Source organism: Phalacrocorax carbo, chromosome 1 (genome assembly GCF_963921805.1).
Source record: "Phalacrocorax carbo chromosome 1, bPhaCar2.1, whole genome shotgun sequence".
Lineage (NCBI taxonomy): Eukaryota > Metazoa > Chordata > Aves > Suliformes > Phalacrocoracidae > Phalacrocorax > Phalacrocorax carbo.
Window position 1 is genome coordinate 205,749,615 of NC_087513.1, and position 15,146 is coordinate 205,764,760.

A 15,146-nucleotide genomic window follows, 5' to 3' on the forward strand; every position below is an offset into this window, starting at 1 on the left:
TTTTTTTTTTTAAATGTATATTGAGCATTTCAATATCTGGAAGTAAGATTAAATTGCTTTTCCACTACAACTTATAGAATTTTCACTTCATAAACTAAATAACTTTTGGCTGCTTCAGTTAGCTTTGTAGGGAAAAAAAGGAAGGAAAAAAAAACCCCAAACCCCAACAAAAAAATGCCAAAGCACTGTTAGGTTCTCCCCTCCACCCTCTTCATGATCTCAAATTTGCAGCTGTTTAGAATTGATTTAGGGAATGCACTTTTTGAGGGAATTTTTAGCAAATACACTGCCATATGCTTTAACACAAGTATTAGATCAGGCAAGAACAGAATTGAATAGAAGTAGCTGGAAGTGAAAATGAGCTGGAAATTCACAGATACTTTGCAATTTGGGATGAGATTTTAAAAACACCTTAGAGCCAGCATTGCCAAAGGGATTGAGGTGCATAAATGTGTCTTGCAGATCTGGGAACTTGGTGGTTAAAGTACAGTGAGACACTTGCTTCTAAGTCCTGTAGGTGGTATTTTCTCCTGTGCCTACGGGCAGATACATCTGTGCAGTTTATAGTACTTCTCTTAAGTGGTCTTGCTAATGCTCTAGCTTTTATCAGTGGGGACATTCATTTTGAGTTAGCTGTTTTTTATAGGATAACGCCTGAAGTTTACTGTGTTTAAAGCTTTGGAGTCGCTGTCATAAAAGGGTTGAATCCCTTCCATCCGCAGTTGGGGAGCAGTGGATGTGGCCAGCAGAGCCTGCTGCCACTTCCCTTAAGAACAGTACCTTTGCCTGAAAATTTGTTAAGGTCCATTGTGTTTGGTTTTGGATTGTATACAGCGAAAACCTGAACTAGAGGATGGAAACTCATATGTTGGCTTTCTTATTTCTTCTTGCTTCTAGTCCATTCTGTGGACAGACGAAACCAGTACAGCAGACCCTTACATCACCTGCTTAGTTGTGCAGCTTCAGGAAAAGTGATTCAAGTCTTTGTTCCTGGCGTTGCTGCTTGTGACCACTAAGCCATTCCCCCCTTTGCAGGCAACAGTAAGATCCACAATTCCTGATATTCCTCTGAGATCTAGCAAAATATTGTACAAGCATGTGTCCCATCCTCCATGATTGTTTGCTCCCTCCATAATAATTTTCTCCTTTAATACACGAGGAATCGGTGGATTTACAATGGGTTTATAAATAAGATGCAAGCGTGTTATTGTAGCGTGCCCAGGACTTGAAGGTTGGGAAAGGAAAGAACCAGTTGGTTGCATAAGCTTAATTTGTTATCCATTGTGTGTATGGTTGGAGACTGTAGGCAAGCCCATGTGGTTTATTTTGTGAGATACATAACTCATGCATGACAAAAGGTATATGAAGGAGCCTTCTCCTTCCAAGACAGTAAATGGATGCCATCACTGTCTCCTTAGGTTTTCTGGATGAAATCTGTTTGAGCAAGTCTGCATTCAAGTGAGCCAACCACAATTCCTTTGTACTTGATGGAAAGAAATAGGTCATTTATGATCTGATTTATCTTTGCTTTAAGAAAATGCCCACACTAGGTGAGAATGTCATGTAGCTGAGCTAGAGAAGTCCTTGCTGCAGGATGTTGTGAACATTATTTGAGGGGCAGGAACTGATTTCTCTGAGTTGATTCCATCCAGCTTTAGCTGTGCTCCAGCAAAGGTATAGTTTTGTCTCATTTGAAAACCTACTGTGTTTCTCCTCTGACTATGAAGAGAGTCCAGGGTAATTTCTCCAGATGCAGACCTCTAAAATGGAGGTAAATCCTGTCCCTCAGGTAATGTTGAGAAGGATTAACTGAAATGCCAGTCACTGACTTTGCCACCTTTTGTGTTACTTCAGTCTAGCTTTAGTCCAAAGTGGCTTAAGCTAGTTCTATGTAGAACATGTATATTGATAGTACAAAAACATATTGAGGAAAGATGTGATTTCCCCCCTCCCTTTTGCTGTAAATCACTAAAACTAGCCTCAGTGAGCTTTTCCATTGCTATCTCCCTGCCAACGCAGGAAGTGTGTCAGGCTTTGGTTATGTGTAACACATGTTCAACAAGAGCTGGATTTAGAGAGCGGCACAACTTTTTAAACGTTAAGCACTCATTTAAGCAATGCTTTTTACTTTTGCTTTTAAGGGACTTTTTGGTTAGTGAGCGATGGTAGTTTGGAAGCACTAAATAATGAAAAAGCCTTTGCCTAAGCACCTTCAGGGTAGTAGAAGACTCTCTGCCCTGCCAGTCAGCATCATCCTCGCTTAGCGATGTATGGGGATAAGAATTCCTGTATCGAACTGGCCCTTGACTCTTCGCATGGGACTGCCTGTAAGAAGATTAGTTAATAGCAAATGCAAAGATGTCTTCTGAGACGTGAGCTTTCCTTCCCAGTGCACTGGACTGTGGCTACTATTAAATTACCGACCATATTGCACAAGCCTCCAGATGGTGAAGATAATTGACCTGTGGTCACAAAAGACTTGGCTAGATGTGAACTGGTGATACAGCAGTGAAATTAAATAAACAGTTCATCTTTTTACTGTCGCTGTGTGAAGACTTGACCGTATGTGTCATCACTTTGGGCGCAGTCATATTCTCACATGGAGGTGCACCTCACATTTTTGTGGGTCTACGGGAGTAGAAGCTGTGCAGGCAGCAGTAGTCCTTACTTGATCTGTGCGTAGCGTTTCCAGAGGTCCCTTTGCACACAGGGCTGAAATCAAGACCAAATCTAAGAATGGATGATTCTTTATGTTATCAAAAGTATCAGGTAGAGAGACTTAAAGAGCAGCAGAGAAGTAGTAGGAAAATCTTATGGGGGAAAATGTTTTCAGTATCTTGAAATCCTGATTTTGGCCATGCGAAATGTGTGTGTGTGTCTGTGGGAAACCGTTTTCCTTTCTTCTTTGGAGCATTAAGCTGTCGATGAACAAAGTCACAAAGGACTGGTTCTGGAGAATGAATGATGCTCTTGTCCATAAGCGTGGTCATTCCAGGACAGCCCCATGAGTAACTGGAATTTAGCCCTTGCTGTTGCCATGTTTTTCTAGGACTCCAGTTTCCAGGACTGTAAATGCTGTATATTTTGTGAGAATTACAATCTTTTTCTTTTTAAACTGTCCTGAGAGATGGAAAGTCTCGTTCTGTCCCTGCACCTCTCCCCAGCGCACCTCCCCCTTTCAAGGAAACAAAAACACAGAGTAGCCAACCTCTGGGTTGCAAAATATTGATTTCATGCAAATTAGATGGGGGAAAAGCCAGATGCAGTCAGTTTTCTGTCTCCTTTACAAGGAAATAATACTCCCTAAGCGCTCATCTAGTTACAAGAGAGCAAAGACAGCAAGCGTTGCTAATTTTTCTTATATAAAGGTACCTAAATGTTTGAATATGAAGTAATGCACAGTGAAGGAAATCTCTGGAAGCGTTTATGATTGCCATCTATTAGGAATGGAAAACTAAGGAGAAGAAACAAATGGCCTTCAGATGTTCTCAAAAATATTTTCAGCTCTTCCTAATCGACTGCCGTATTTCTCCTAGCTACAAAGTGCAAGAATTCTCCTTCTGCTGAGTAAAACTGGGTAAGAGGTGCCTTCTCCCCATAGCTTTTGTAGATTGAAGCACAAATCAGGCAGGAATGAACAAGCATGGTATTTAAAAGGAGCACATGGATTTGTGACTGCATGCAGTACCTGCCAAGATTTGATTTTCTGTGGATGTTTTTGCACTGAATGAAACATCTTTGTTCCCCTCTGTAGGATTGTTTACTCATTGTAATTACTTGTATCTTGAATCCTTACCTTACATACCACTAAACTCCGAAGTGAAATTTTTGGTAACAGAGATGCTTTTCTGTGACTTATTTTAGCTGGTAGAATTTATAATTCTCTCTTTGGACAAAGTGTTCTTCTGTTACTTAAGACTGATGATATGAACTTCACTGAACTAGTTTAATGCTCTCCTTGAAAATTTTAATCTATTTTCCCTTATAAGTTGTTTGCTGAACAAAAATGGTAAAAATAAAGAAAGGGTAGAGTCAGGCTAACATGCTCTACAAAGTTTTTGAGCGGCCAGTGGAAAATAGAGCCGTTGTCATTTGAGACATATGTGGAATCCTTGGCACTGAAGAAGGTTCTGTATTAAAAAAGGCTGGACTTGTCTGAATAGATAATATCTGCAACCTTCTGTGCCAGGGAGCGTTGCTGTGTTGAGTCAATGACGACTTTCTGTTGGAGCCTAATGAGAGAATTGTCTTGAGGCACCAAGCCATGCAAACTTGAAGAGACAAGCCAGCTGTGGTTGAACGAGTGGCCCTCAACATTGTGTTCCTTTGAGCTTCTGAGCCTTACCTTGTACTGTGCAACAAGGGCCCAGGAGATTCACCAGCCCAGAGAGGCTGTTCTTTGTGACCGAACACTTGGATCTGAGTGGAGAAGTACATCGTGGAAAAAAGGCAGAAAATCCCAGGGAAACACTGCATGGTGGCTACTTCCACCTCCAGAGGAGTCTCTTTTACTTCTTTTTAAAATACACTAATCTTCAGCTTCTTTGTAAAGATTTTTCAAGACAGTGGTAAGTATGCAAGTCATTTCTCAAGCCTTCTCAGAATGTATACACTAGCTAGAGATCACAGTTTGTTATTTGTTGGGGTGTTTTTTTCAGTTATGTCAGTGATTTTTCTGAGACTAGGAAAGCAGAGTTAAAAGGCACTTGCAGTGTACGTTGTATGTGAATATTGTCTTTAGAGTAGTGTAACAGATGATCTGTTGTCAGAACACTTTACTGATAACTTAAATGCTTCTTGTGTTATTTTTTAACCAAGCTAGGAAGCCTTTTTTGGCTGAGTGCTCTTTAGGAGCAAATGGGCTTGATCTGGTCTTTGGATGGTATATCTGATTCTCTGTGTACTATCCTGAAATGATCCATGTGTCCATGGTGTTTTGTCTTCCCCCTTTGAATTTCTAATATCCCAAAAGAATAAGCATTTCTCTGCAACTAATATCTTGCTGGTCTGAATGTTTCTAACATAGTTTTTCAGCCCATCTGGTCATAATCTTCAGAAAAGTCCCTGTGCCTCAGTCATGCAGAGATACTGCTGTTCTTTCCCATAGTCATTCTGCTCTGGTATTTTTAATGATTCAAAAATAATTAACAAAGTCCATTTACTTGCTCAATTTATATTTTTATTACATTTCCAGTAGGATACATAGCACATAAATCTTCTCAAAGTACACTTGAAATAGCCATAAATGGCAGCTGAAAGTCTCTCCAAAGTAGTACGGTGTTTGCAGTCTACAGGAGGATTTGTCAAGCAAGCACGACTACTGTTTTGTGGTCCTTCTAATTGAGCATTGAGAGGACAGAAGCATCTACACAGCAAAATGCTGGATAAAATGTGCCCTTTTTCCTGTTGTGAGAAATGTTTCATTTAGAAAAAAACCCAATGCACCTATGAAAAATTATCCTAAATAAGCATACGGGTCTTGATACTGCACATATTTGTGTCAGTTCTGCAGCTTCTGTCAGTGTCAGCTGGACAGAATTAGACCTCTATGGATTTTCTGTTTTATTTCAGAGGTTTTTACACCGTCATTGGCGTAATGCTAAATCTTGATACATCTGCCATAGTGGCACTGTCCTTTGTTGATTGACTTTATGGCAACAGCCATGAAAGAAGAAAGGGATGGAGTGGTGGGGCAGTTCAAGGGAAGGAATAGGTGAACATGGTCTGAGAGCGCCAAAAGGCATTTGAAAGGAGAGGGCATTGGTTACATAAGTGTATATGTTTTGCTCTTGATTTACAAAGAAAATAAATACAAAAAATCAAGTATGTAAAAATAATCCTATGGCTAAGCCTTTGCAGAAAGACTGACTGCCCTCATGTGGCTCTCTGTGACAGCAGAAAGGAGCCAGCTCTGACGCAAGGAGTCATACCTGTTTTAATGAAGTTCATGCAGTTTTTGGATCTGGCCTGGCTCATCTGATGCCCCTCTGCACAAAGTTTGGACTTCTCTGCAAAGCACAGGTTGTGACTACTCAGTTGTATTGGGGTGTGTAGGAGATGAGGCACTGCTGCACTGGATGCGGTGAAGCACCAGAGATGGGATTCATCCTGCCAGATCTGCATTGGAGTTACTTACCCTAGTTCTCAGCCTTCAGTGGGAAGAAAGGCACTTATCCTAAAGGTGAATCTCCTAGTTCTCCTGCTTTCCACTGAGTGAACAGAGTGCTGAGGGTGACTAGCTCCGATTTGGATCTACCATTTTAGATGAAATGGATATTCCTGCACTTTACTGACTACCCTGCCTGCACAGTGGCAAGAGTGCTGATTCAGGAGGGCATTTAATCTTGTGACAGTCCTTGAGAGAAAGACATTTAAAAAAAAAAAATAAAGGTGGCGGGGAGAGGAAAGTTTAGGTGTGTTAACTGCAAGGAGAATATTCCCTGGTAATCCATTAAAATGTGAAGTATCAGACAAATATTTTCCGGTAGGAGATAAAACCTTTCACTTGGCTGTTGAGTTTCAAATCCATACTTCACCCATAATTTGAAAAGCTCTGCATGTTTTTAAAATCCCCTAATTCTTTGTGTATATTCTTGCACACACACGTGTACAACACACACATGTACATCCCACCTATTGCTGCTGACCAGTGCATGCTCATGAGGTAGATGTGCGAAACCTGTGAGTTCAGGGGCAGCAGATGCAAAGTGAATTTGTGTGTGTGTAATGTTTGTCTGTACAGACAGGTTATAGACATTTATGTTGAGGGAACAGTTAAGAGACAGGCTTCCTGCTGTAGGAAACACAGAATAGGACTGTGTAGCAGGACCAAAAGCAGCTGCGAGCCTGGAGAGCTTGCCTTTTCAATAGATGGGGAAGATGTGGGTTTGTGGAAAGGAATAACGCAAGCAAGGTGGTCGCAGTGTCAGGCTGGACATGTCGCACCAGCGCTGTGGCTTTATCCATGCCAAATTTCTTCAAATGTGCAAGGTGATTTGGAGTGTTGTCCTGGTTTTGGCTGGGATAGAGTTAATTTTCTTCCTAGTAGCTGGTGTGGTGCTGTGTTTTGGATTTAGTGTGAGAATAAAGTCGATAACACACCGATGTTTTAGTTGTTGCTAAGTAGTGCTTACATCAGTAAGCTTTTCAGCTCCCCATGCTCTGCCAGGGGCACAAGAAGCTGGGAGGGGGCACAGCCGAGACAATGATCCAAACTGGACAAAGGGATATTCCATGCTGTGTGGTGTCATGCTCAGTATATAAACTGGGGGGAGCTGACGGGGGCGGTGGGGGGCGGCAGCAGTCACTGCTTGGGGACTGGCTCGTCGGTCGGCGGGTGGTGAGCAATTGCATCATGCAGCACTTCCTTTTGTATATTATTATTATTATTACTATTTTATTTTATTTCAATTATTACACTGTTCTTAACCCATGAGTTTTCTTACTTCTACTCTTCCGATTCTGCCCCCCATCCCACCAGGGGGGGAGTGAGCGAGCAGCTGGGTGGTGCTTGGTTACTGGCTGGGGTTAAACTACAAGTGTGTAGGAGGTTACTCTCCAAGGAGAGCTTACTTTGGGGGGCGGGGGGAATCACAAAAAGGGTACACTTTAATTTTGTCTAAACTAAAAAAAGATTCTTTTTGTTCATTCTGATTGTGATTCAGGATAGATGAATCTGTGTAGACTTGGGAAAACTGTTGCACAGCAATTTGATAAAGCAAACCTATAGGTCTCCTCTTAAGTTGCATGAAGAAAAAAAAAAAAGCCCTAACTTCTTGTCTGTGGGTTTCAGGGCTCAGATATTCAGGAGAAAGGAAATAGCTGGAAAATGGCTGGGAGGGACCCCTTCATACATCTTTGTTATCTGGAGGCTTGTGCTGCAGATGTCAGTGTCCAAGGACAAAGTTACGGTCCCTGGTCAGTCCAGCTGCTCTCCCTTGAGAGAGGGAGAGCCCTGGGTTTGCACCCCTTGAGTTGCTCGTGTAGTCACGCCCCAAGCCAGTCCTGGCAAAATAATCCAGGTTATGGAAGAACAACCATTAAAAAAGCCATTGAGCTAGCCCAGGCTTCCTGACTGAACTAGATACGGGAACAATTATGACACCCGCAGATTGGGTAGGAGGCATCAATCCTGGCTCAGCCTCAGCCAGCGCAGGACGTGTGTTGTCATCCTGGCTGTGCAGCTCTGCTGGCAGGCAAACGCCTCTCAGGCGTTACAGGAGGAAATCATATCAGTTGTTTGGTTCACAGACAAAAGAAAACCCTTAATATAGTTTCATGCACCCTCTCAAGTCCCTCTGGAGCAGTGTTCAGTGATGCGCAGATCTCTGAGACCCTGTAGTTAGAGTTACGGCGCAATGCATCTCTATCACCCTGAGCTGGCTGTAGCCACTTGGGATGAGCTGCGTGCATGAGTCGTGCAGGGACATCAGTCAGAAGAGGGATTTTTGGAGCAGCATGGTGGCTGCTGTGTTGGGAGGCAGTGTGAACGTGTGGTTGGAGAGGCTTGGAAGAACTGCAGTATCCTGAACTGCAGTATGGAGAGGTAAGGGATGAGGCAGGGAGCAGTCTTACCTTTTTAGCAGGATCTAAACCTCTTTCCCTGACCCCAGGCATGCAAGCAACGGAGGCGATCACTTTGCTGAGATCTGGAGGTTGTGTCAACAATACAGTGCTGGGGTTTTCCTGCCTTAGGTGCTATGAGAGAGCTCTGCACCTTCAGACATGGGTAGGTGGGTTGGAGCTAACACAAGGTGGAATCCTGGAGTAAGAGAAGCAGGTGTTAAATCTAGCAAGTGTGGGTTTGTTCTGCCAAGTTGCTGCTTGAGCAGAGAACAAAGGTAGGTGGTGGTGTGAAGTCCTCACACCCGCTCTGAGCTGAGGCAGGGCTTGTGTTTAGGTGCTAAGGTACTCCCATGCCCAGCATCCCAGAGAGCTCTCTTACCTAGAGGGAGAACTGATGGGTGGAATGGGTAGATTATGTTACTCAGTAAAAGAAGACAGAGATAAAGGTTATTCTGGTGTGTAACTAAGCTCTTTAATTCCCCTGGAGACTCAGTTACCAAGCATAACATTTTTGCGGGGAAAAGATAACGAAAACCTTGTTTGGCTTAGAGGCAAGGCAGAGTAGTCTAGTGATTTTTGGTGGTTGTATTTGTTTATTACAGAAACCATCTTAGCAATGTTTGTGCCATATGACCAGTGTGTGGCTCTACATCAACGTGGTCTTATTCCTAAGTAATGCTGATTCTGCCCAGCTCTGGCTGCGACCTTCATTGCAGATCTCAAAGCTCTCTTTGTTTTTGCTCCCACTGAACACTTTAAAAACCTGAGGCAAACAGAGACACTTCAGGTACAGATGTTTATGGTACCTGCCTCAATAGCGTTAACACGTGAGTAGCCAGCTGTCACTCTCTTGCAGCCGTGCTGCCACAGTCGTGTCCCTGGCTCCCCTGCCTGCTTCCTTGCTTCACTGGAGCTCTTAATTTTGTTTTGCAAGATTTGCAGAGGGCTAAAACTGGGCCCATGTGTGTTATTTTTAGTGTTGAAAATAGGCTAATGAACAAAAAAAGATTTTTCTGACAGTTTATTGAACTATTTTTGGATTTGTGGGGGAGGGGAGGATGGCAGGAAGATGGAGGGGCTGTTCATGTTATCTCCTTAGTCATATAAGGGGCAGAAGGTCCATCTACGATGTCAGCATCCTCCCAGAGCTCCACATGCATTGTGCCATCCCATTCTTCCCCCAATCTCTTTCCAAAACTCTCCTTTCCTTATCCACACGCTTTTCCTCCTTCCTGCCACCCCTGTCCTTTAGCACTGCCCCAGATGTCTCCTCCTGTGCCTGCTACCTGCATTATCAGCTGCACACAGATTGTATTTCCCCAAATCAATTTTATGGAGCCATTGATGGAGGTGGATTTCAGGAAAATGCCTACTGTTCATTTCTTGGTTTCTGCCAGGATGGGTTTCAAGTGTTCATGTTCCAACTAGGAGGCTCATTCACGGTGCAAAGACCAGCACACCAGAGAAGTGTTTGTCCTGGGCTTCCTGACCATGTCTGTCTCAGCCTCTTGGGAAGGGTGGCTGTTACCAGGGCTGTTACCCAGTATCAATGCTTGCACTGACTTTGAAGTCATCATGAAGGCAGATGAAGTGTGGAGATGAGGTCAGCTGTGGGATGGTGAAAATGACAGATTAGTCTGCAGTGGGGAGAGGCCATTGGGGCAGAAGCTGTTGACCTTGAAGTGTTGTGCTTCCAGGAGGCCATCCATCCGCTGCCCTGCGTTGAAGTGAGCACAGGTTTGGATCACTAATCCTTTCCTCTGACCCATGGGACTCCACATCTCAGAGAGTGCGAGTGAGCAGATGGATTTTATTACACTTAGAGGAGCCAGTTTTTGAACTGAAAAAGCTTTCAACCTTTGTCTTTAGCAGAATGGTGTTGGTGTGGAGGTCTTTGTCTTTCATACTGCTCTTCTCTCCTCTTCCCCACCTGCAGTACAGTGTTTAAAGCCTACCTGAGCACTCCCCACCTAGTGATCATGGCAGCTATTTGTGATGCCAAATACTTTCTATGTATGTTACCTCATATTTATTTTGGCTTAAGATACAGCCTAGTCCTCCAAATGTTTGCAGCTGGACATGTTCCCACTGGCATCTGCAGAAGAGCAGCAAGTCCAGCTGTTGACCAAAGTGATCCTAGCAGCAGCTGTTGCCCATTTGGGGTACAGACCTTCTCAAAGAAGTTGTGCTTGTGTCCTGAATTCAGAGTGTATTTTCAGTAATGTCCTTCCAAGATAAAAGTCCACAAAGACGGCCACCACTTAAGGACTAATTAGCCTCGGTCTCATTTGGAGTAATCCAGATGTTATCCTCCTAATTTCAAGGCTGTTACTCAAATGCAAAAATCTACACACAGGAGTTGAGAGTGGGTTTACATCACATCACAGGCTTTTGTCAGGGAGGCCGTGATTCAGGGCTTTGATGGGATATGTGATCTTTGGCCAACACAGCTGTGCTGACAAGAAGGCCTCAGTATAGACTTCTGCTAGTTATACCAGCAAAACGTTGCTTTTACTGGTATTGCTGACATGGGGGAGGAGAAGCTTTCCTGCAAGTTCAGTGCTGCCAGTGTGAGCTCTGTCAATGGTGACCTCCCTTTATCCATCCTGTAGACCCCAGTCCGGCTGCTCTGGTAAGAGCTGGCCTAAGTGGGTGTGATTGTGAGGTTCCTGTTAGGAAGCTGGCACTGTGCTTGCTTTTATTATTTTTTTTAAGTCTCTTGAATGCATTTTTAAAAATATACATCTTGTTCTCAATAAGGCTTTGATCTTGTTAATCTTTTCACCTATACATCAGTCTGTTGTGTGAAAATGCTGGAACATGGTTTTATTGTGACATGGGATTTCTTTGGGTTTTGTTTTCATTTTTATGCATAGTTTAGAGAATTTTTTCTTCCCTGAGGCTCTCGCTCTGGCTTGATGCTACATGAAAGTTGACCACAGACGTGTCAGGTTCTAGAGTGCCACTTTAGACCATACCTTTGAATTTTCTTCACAGGGATTTCCTGATACCAAATGTAAACAACTCTGTCCTCGCATTAAGATAAAGAAAGCATTTTGGGCGAGTCTACACATTCAGTTGTAAGCAAACTTGAGCTCTCCCTGCCTGTCTCCACCAGGTGGGATGCCGCCACCTTTAAACCCAAAGCCTTGTGGTCACTACAGCGTGAGGCAGAGTACGTCTGTGTTATTAGGTTGAGCAACTGGTGTGCTGCTGCGGTTGTGGTCATTTGGCCAGTTTGAGGCATGGGCAATATGATTAAATCCATCTGCATTTGGCTACATAGACTTAGCCTTAATTTTGGTCACTTACATATGCTCTTCTCCCCTAGTTCTTACCAGAGGTTTAGACCTCAGGTTATGCTTAAATAGTTACAGCTGTGCTTTCCTAAAATGTCCATCTGCTTGTTATAGCAGCTGTTCTTGTGAAAACCCTTGTGTAAATGCAATCATATCTGTGAAAATTAATGTCCCGTGGTGTAACTTTAACCCAAGGGAAAGTGGAGGAAGGGTCATTTGGCAGCCAAAAAATAAAATAAATAAATCAAAACTGTACATGCCTATCAACATATAACCTTTGTAACAAGTCACTGCTGCTGAGCCAAATTGGGATCTTTGCAGTTGTCGGACCCTCACTGAAGACAGTGGTGTGACAAGGTGTCGTTTTTAACTTTCCTCAGTGTAAACTAGAAATTGTTCTACTTGATAGCATCATGGTAAGTGTTGATCACATCAACTGGGAAAGGAAGTGATCACTTTGGTTCTGTATGTAATGGTGAGTTTGACTTGTGATGATGGGCTGGGGAGGAGAAGGTTGGAGCGTGAAAGGCAGCCACCTGGGAAGTGTGCTGCCAAAGCACGCAGCCTGCTTTGCACAACCTCTCCATCACAGACATCCTTGCTTTAAACAAGACTGCACGGCCCAGTGGTATGCTCGAGGACTGCACCAAGGTCTCTCACATGCTTTGTGTTGACCTTTCAGAGGCCGAAAAACTAGGTGGTACCTCAGGATCTTTGAATATTTGTTGTCCTTGATATTGTTGACATGTTGCAGGTAAGTGTAAACTTTTTGGTATATGAAAACATAATGAATACCTTTTTCTACCTCCATCTTTCACCTAGGTCCTGAGGGAGACTAATAAATTGGCTGAAATGGAAGAGCCACCTTTGCTACCAGGAGAAACCATTAAAGACATGGGTATGTGAAGAGGAAATTCCCTGTTGTTTGCTGACTAAATAGAATATCCATAGAGCAAAATATCTTCATGGTGATTGACCAACAACAACAAATTGCTGGTGCTTTGAGAACCATGATCAGGTTGTTTCATTAATTGAGTTATTGCGTAGCACATGAGCCAAAGTAACTATATGTCTCCTCTTAGCATGTTGCAAATACAAGGCAATTCAATGTTTCTTCGCATGAGTGATGAGGTAAGTTGTAGGCTTTGTAGTTGCTGCCTCCTGAGAGGACATGGAGTGGCTGTTTCAAGTTGTGCTTGCCACAGGCTAACTTCTTAGGTTACCCCTTACTTCTTAGGTTGACAGAGTGACACAGCACAATTGTGTGTTGAATGTCTGTCACAGACTGCAGGAAAGGATACAGTGCTGTTGCAGAGAACTTGGGGCTTTTTTCCTTTTTTTCATCCAGACATTCTGATATACATCAGGTTTTCTGATGCACTCCAATCTGAAAGGTTGAGTAATCCTCTTGATTAATTTTCTGTGCAAAAATTTTGCATTCACTAGTTTGACATCTTGCCTTCGTAAGAATAAAAAGCCCCAAACCAAAACTGAAAATACCTCACCAAAAACCCCTACCCACCACTACCACCAAAAACAAGAACAAGCAAGAAACCAAACCACACCAAAAATACCTCAATGCTCAATCCTTTTGTCTACTCCTTTCCTAAGGACTCTGAACTCGTACTCCAGCCATGCACTGCAGACTGGCATCTAACTCGCTGCTCAGGTGCAGTTAGCTCTGACAGCAAGACTATGTTTTGAAGGGTTCCTGGGGAATGGTTTAAGAGATCAGAGTTACCAGCGTTCTGTCTGTTGGCAAATGATATGATGAGCCACGTAAGTCTGTAAGACCAGGTGGTTTTTGGAGTAGACCAGACAGCAGGTGCCTGGTCCAGCAAGAAGTTAAAGGTAGCAAAAAGGAAGTGTTTATTATTCATCAGCAATAATTATTTCCTATTAAAAGTGTCAAGAAAGGCAAATGTAATTCTCTTTGGACTTTACAGGGAAGGTAAGAAAAGTAATTTCAGCCAACCCAAGAATCTAGGGTAAGATTGGCCCTGTAAAAGAAGGAATTCCATAAGCAGGGGAATTAGTAAATCCTGGTTTCCAATGTCTTCCTCCCATATGGATTCTCTTACATCTACCAAAGACTGAGCTTATTAGACTTCCCCTTGGTAGCAGCACTAGCACAACCTCTCTGTTATACCTGGCATCTATTCTCACAAACAGTGAAGCATTTTAATGCCTTGGAGATCCCTATTTTTCACATAAAGGCTGCTGAAATCATACAGCCATGGTAGGGTTAAGGTCAGGCAAGCCATGTGTGTGGGTACATGTGTACATGTGCAGTGTAATCAAGTAAAATTGTTACTTCAGGAAACCAAGCTAATAAAATGCAAATGTGAAAGGTGATGTGGCTTACAGGCTGGCAAGGCCAGTGTTTGAGATCATGCCTAGAATTCCTTACCTGGAAAACATTCTTCTAGCACCTTTCCTTTTTACTGAGAAATCGTGTTCCTTTTCAGATGTAAATGCACACTTCTCTAATTAGTTGATTTTGGTTTTTTTAACATTTTGAATAATGGGAACTCTAGGGGAAAAACCAGGCAGGCTGCCCTCGCTCTTATTATGCTTCATGAGTCTGCTTTCAAACCTCTGTCAAACTAGGTTTTGAAAAGAAGTGATTAATAATCAGCCAGTAATGAAACACTTGGTTTAATTAGAACTGGGTGGAAGCATTTTGTGTTTAACTGTCCTTTGACCAAATGCATGTAAATTAAAATAAATAAACGAAATTGCTAGTGTGTGTACATATATTTTATTTTATTTTTAACCAAAAATTCTGTGCTATGTATTTTGCTCTGAATTAGTCACTCCTGATATTTCAAGGATCCTTCTCCATATCCAGATCTTGAGAGTCAGTGAGGGCTATGCAGAAGCAGAGCTGATGTGAGGATGGTTTAGTTATATTAGTTGTCAGTGCCCTGGAGTAAGGCAGTCTCTCTTCCTCCTTCCCTCCAGGCTAAATCTCATGGGATGAAGGTAGAAGAAATTCAGGTCCCCATGCTGACACCCCAGTACCCTCATGCCTCCTGTGCGTGGTGGCTGTCACCTGGATGGGAGGCGAGCTGTCCTCCTGACTTCACACAGCCCTTGCAAAATGGATCCCTTAGGGTTTGGAGGCTTGAGGTTAAGATGGTCCAGGGAATTCTTTCATGGATCTGGCAGCTGTGGTCAGTGGGTCTCCTTCTGAAAGGACCTCTGTGTATTTGAGGGGTGTCATTACTAGTTGGTGAGAGCGTGAACCACTGCCTTGGCACAGCCAGCCAACTGCTTCAG

At 43.0% G+C, this 15,146-nt stretch overlaps 1 protein-coding gene across 5 annotated transcripts in view; it reads left to right on the plus strand.

Annotated features, from left to right (window-relative positions):
* MTMR2 (myotubularin related protein 2) overlaps nt 1-15,146 on the plus strand; it is a 65,123-nt gene that overhangs the window by 25,647 nt on the left and 24,330 nt on the right. For 4 of the 5 annotated variants that reach the window (XM_064441330.1, XM_064441331.1, XM_064441333.1 and 1 more), the window contains one exon: nt 12,687-12,762. In XM_064441330.1, the coding sequence (XP_064297400.1) occupies nt 12,687-12,762 (76 nt within the window). Of the gene's footprint in view, nt 1-12,685; nt 12,763-14,828; nt 15,041-15,146 lie in introns of those variants that run through there. The other variant, XM_064441332.1, reaches the window with a different exon arrangement.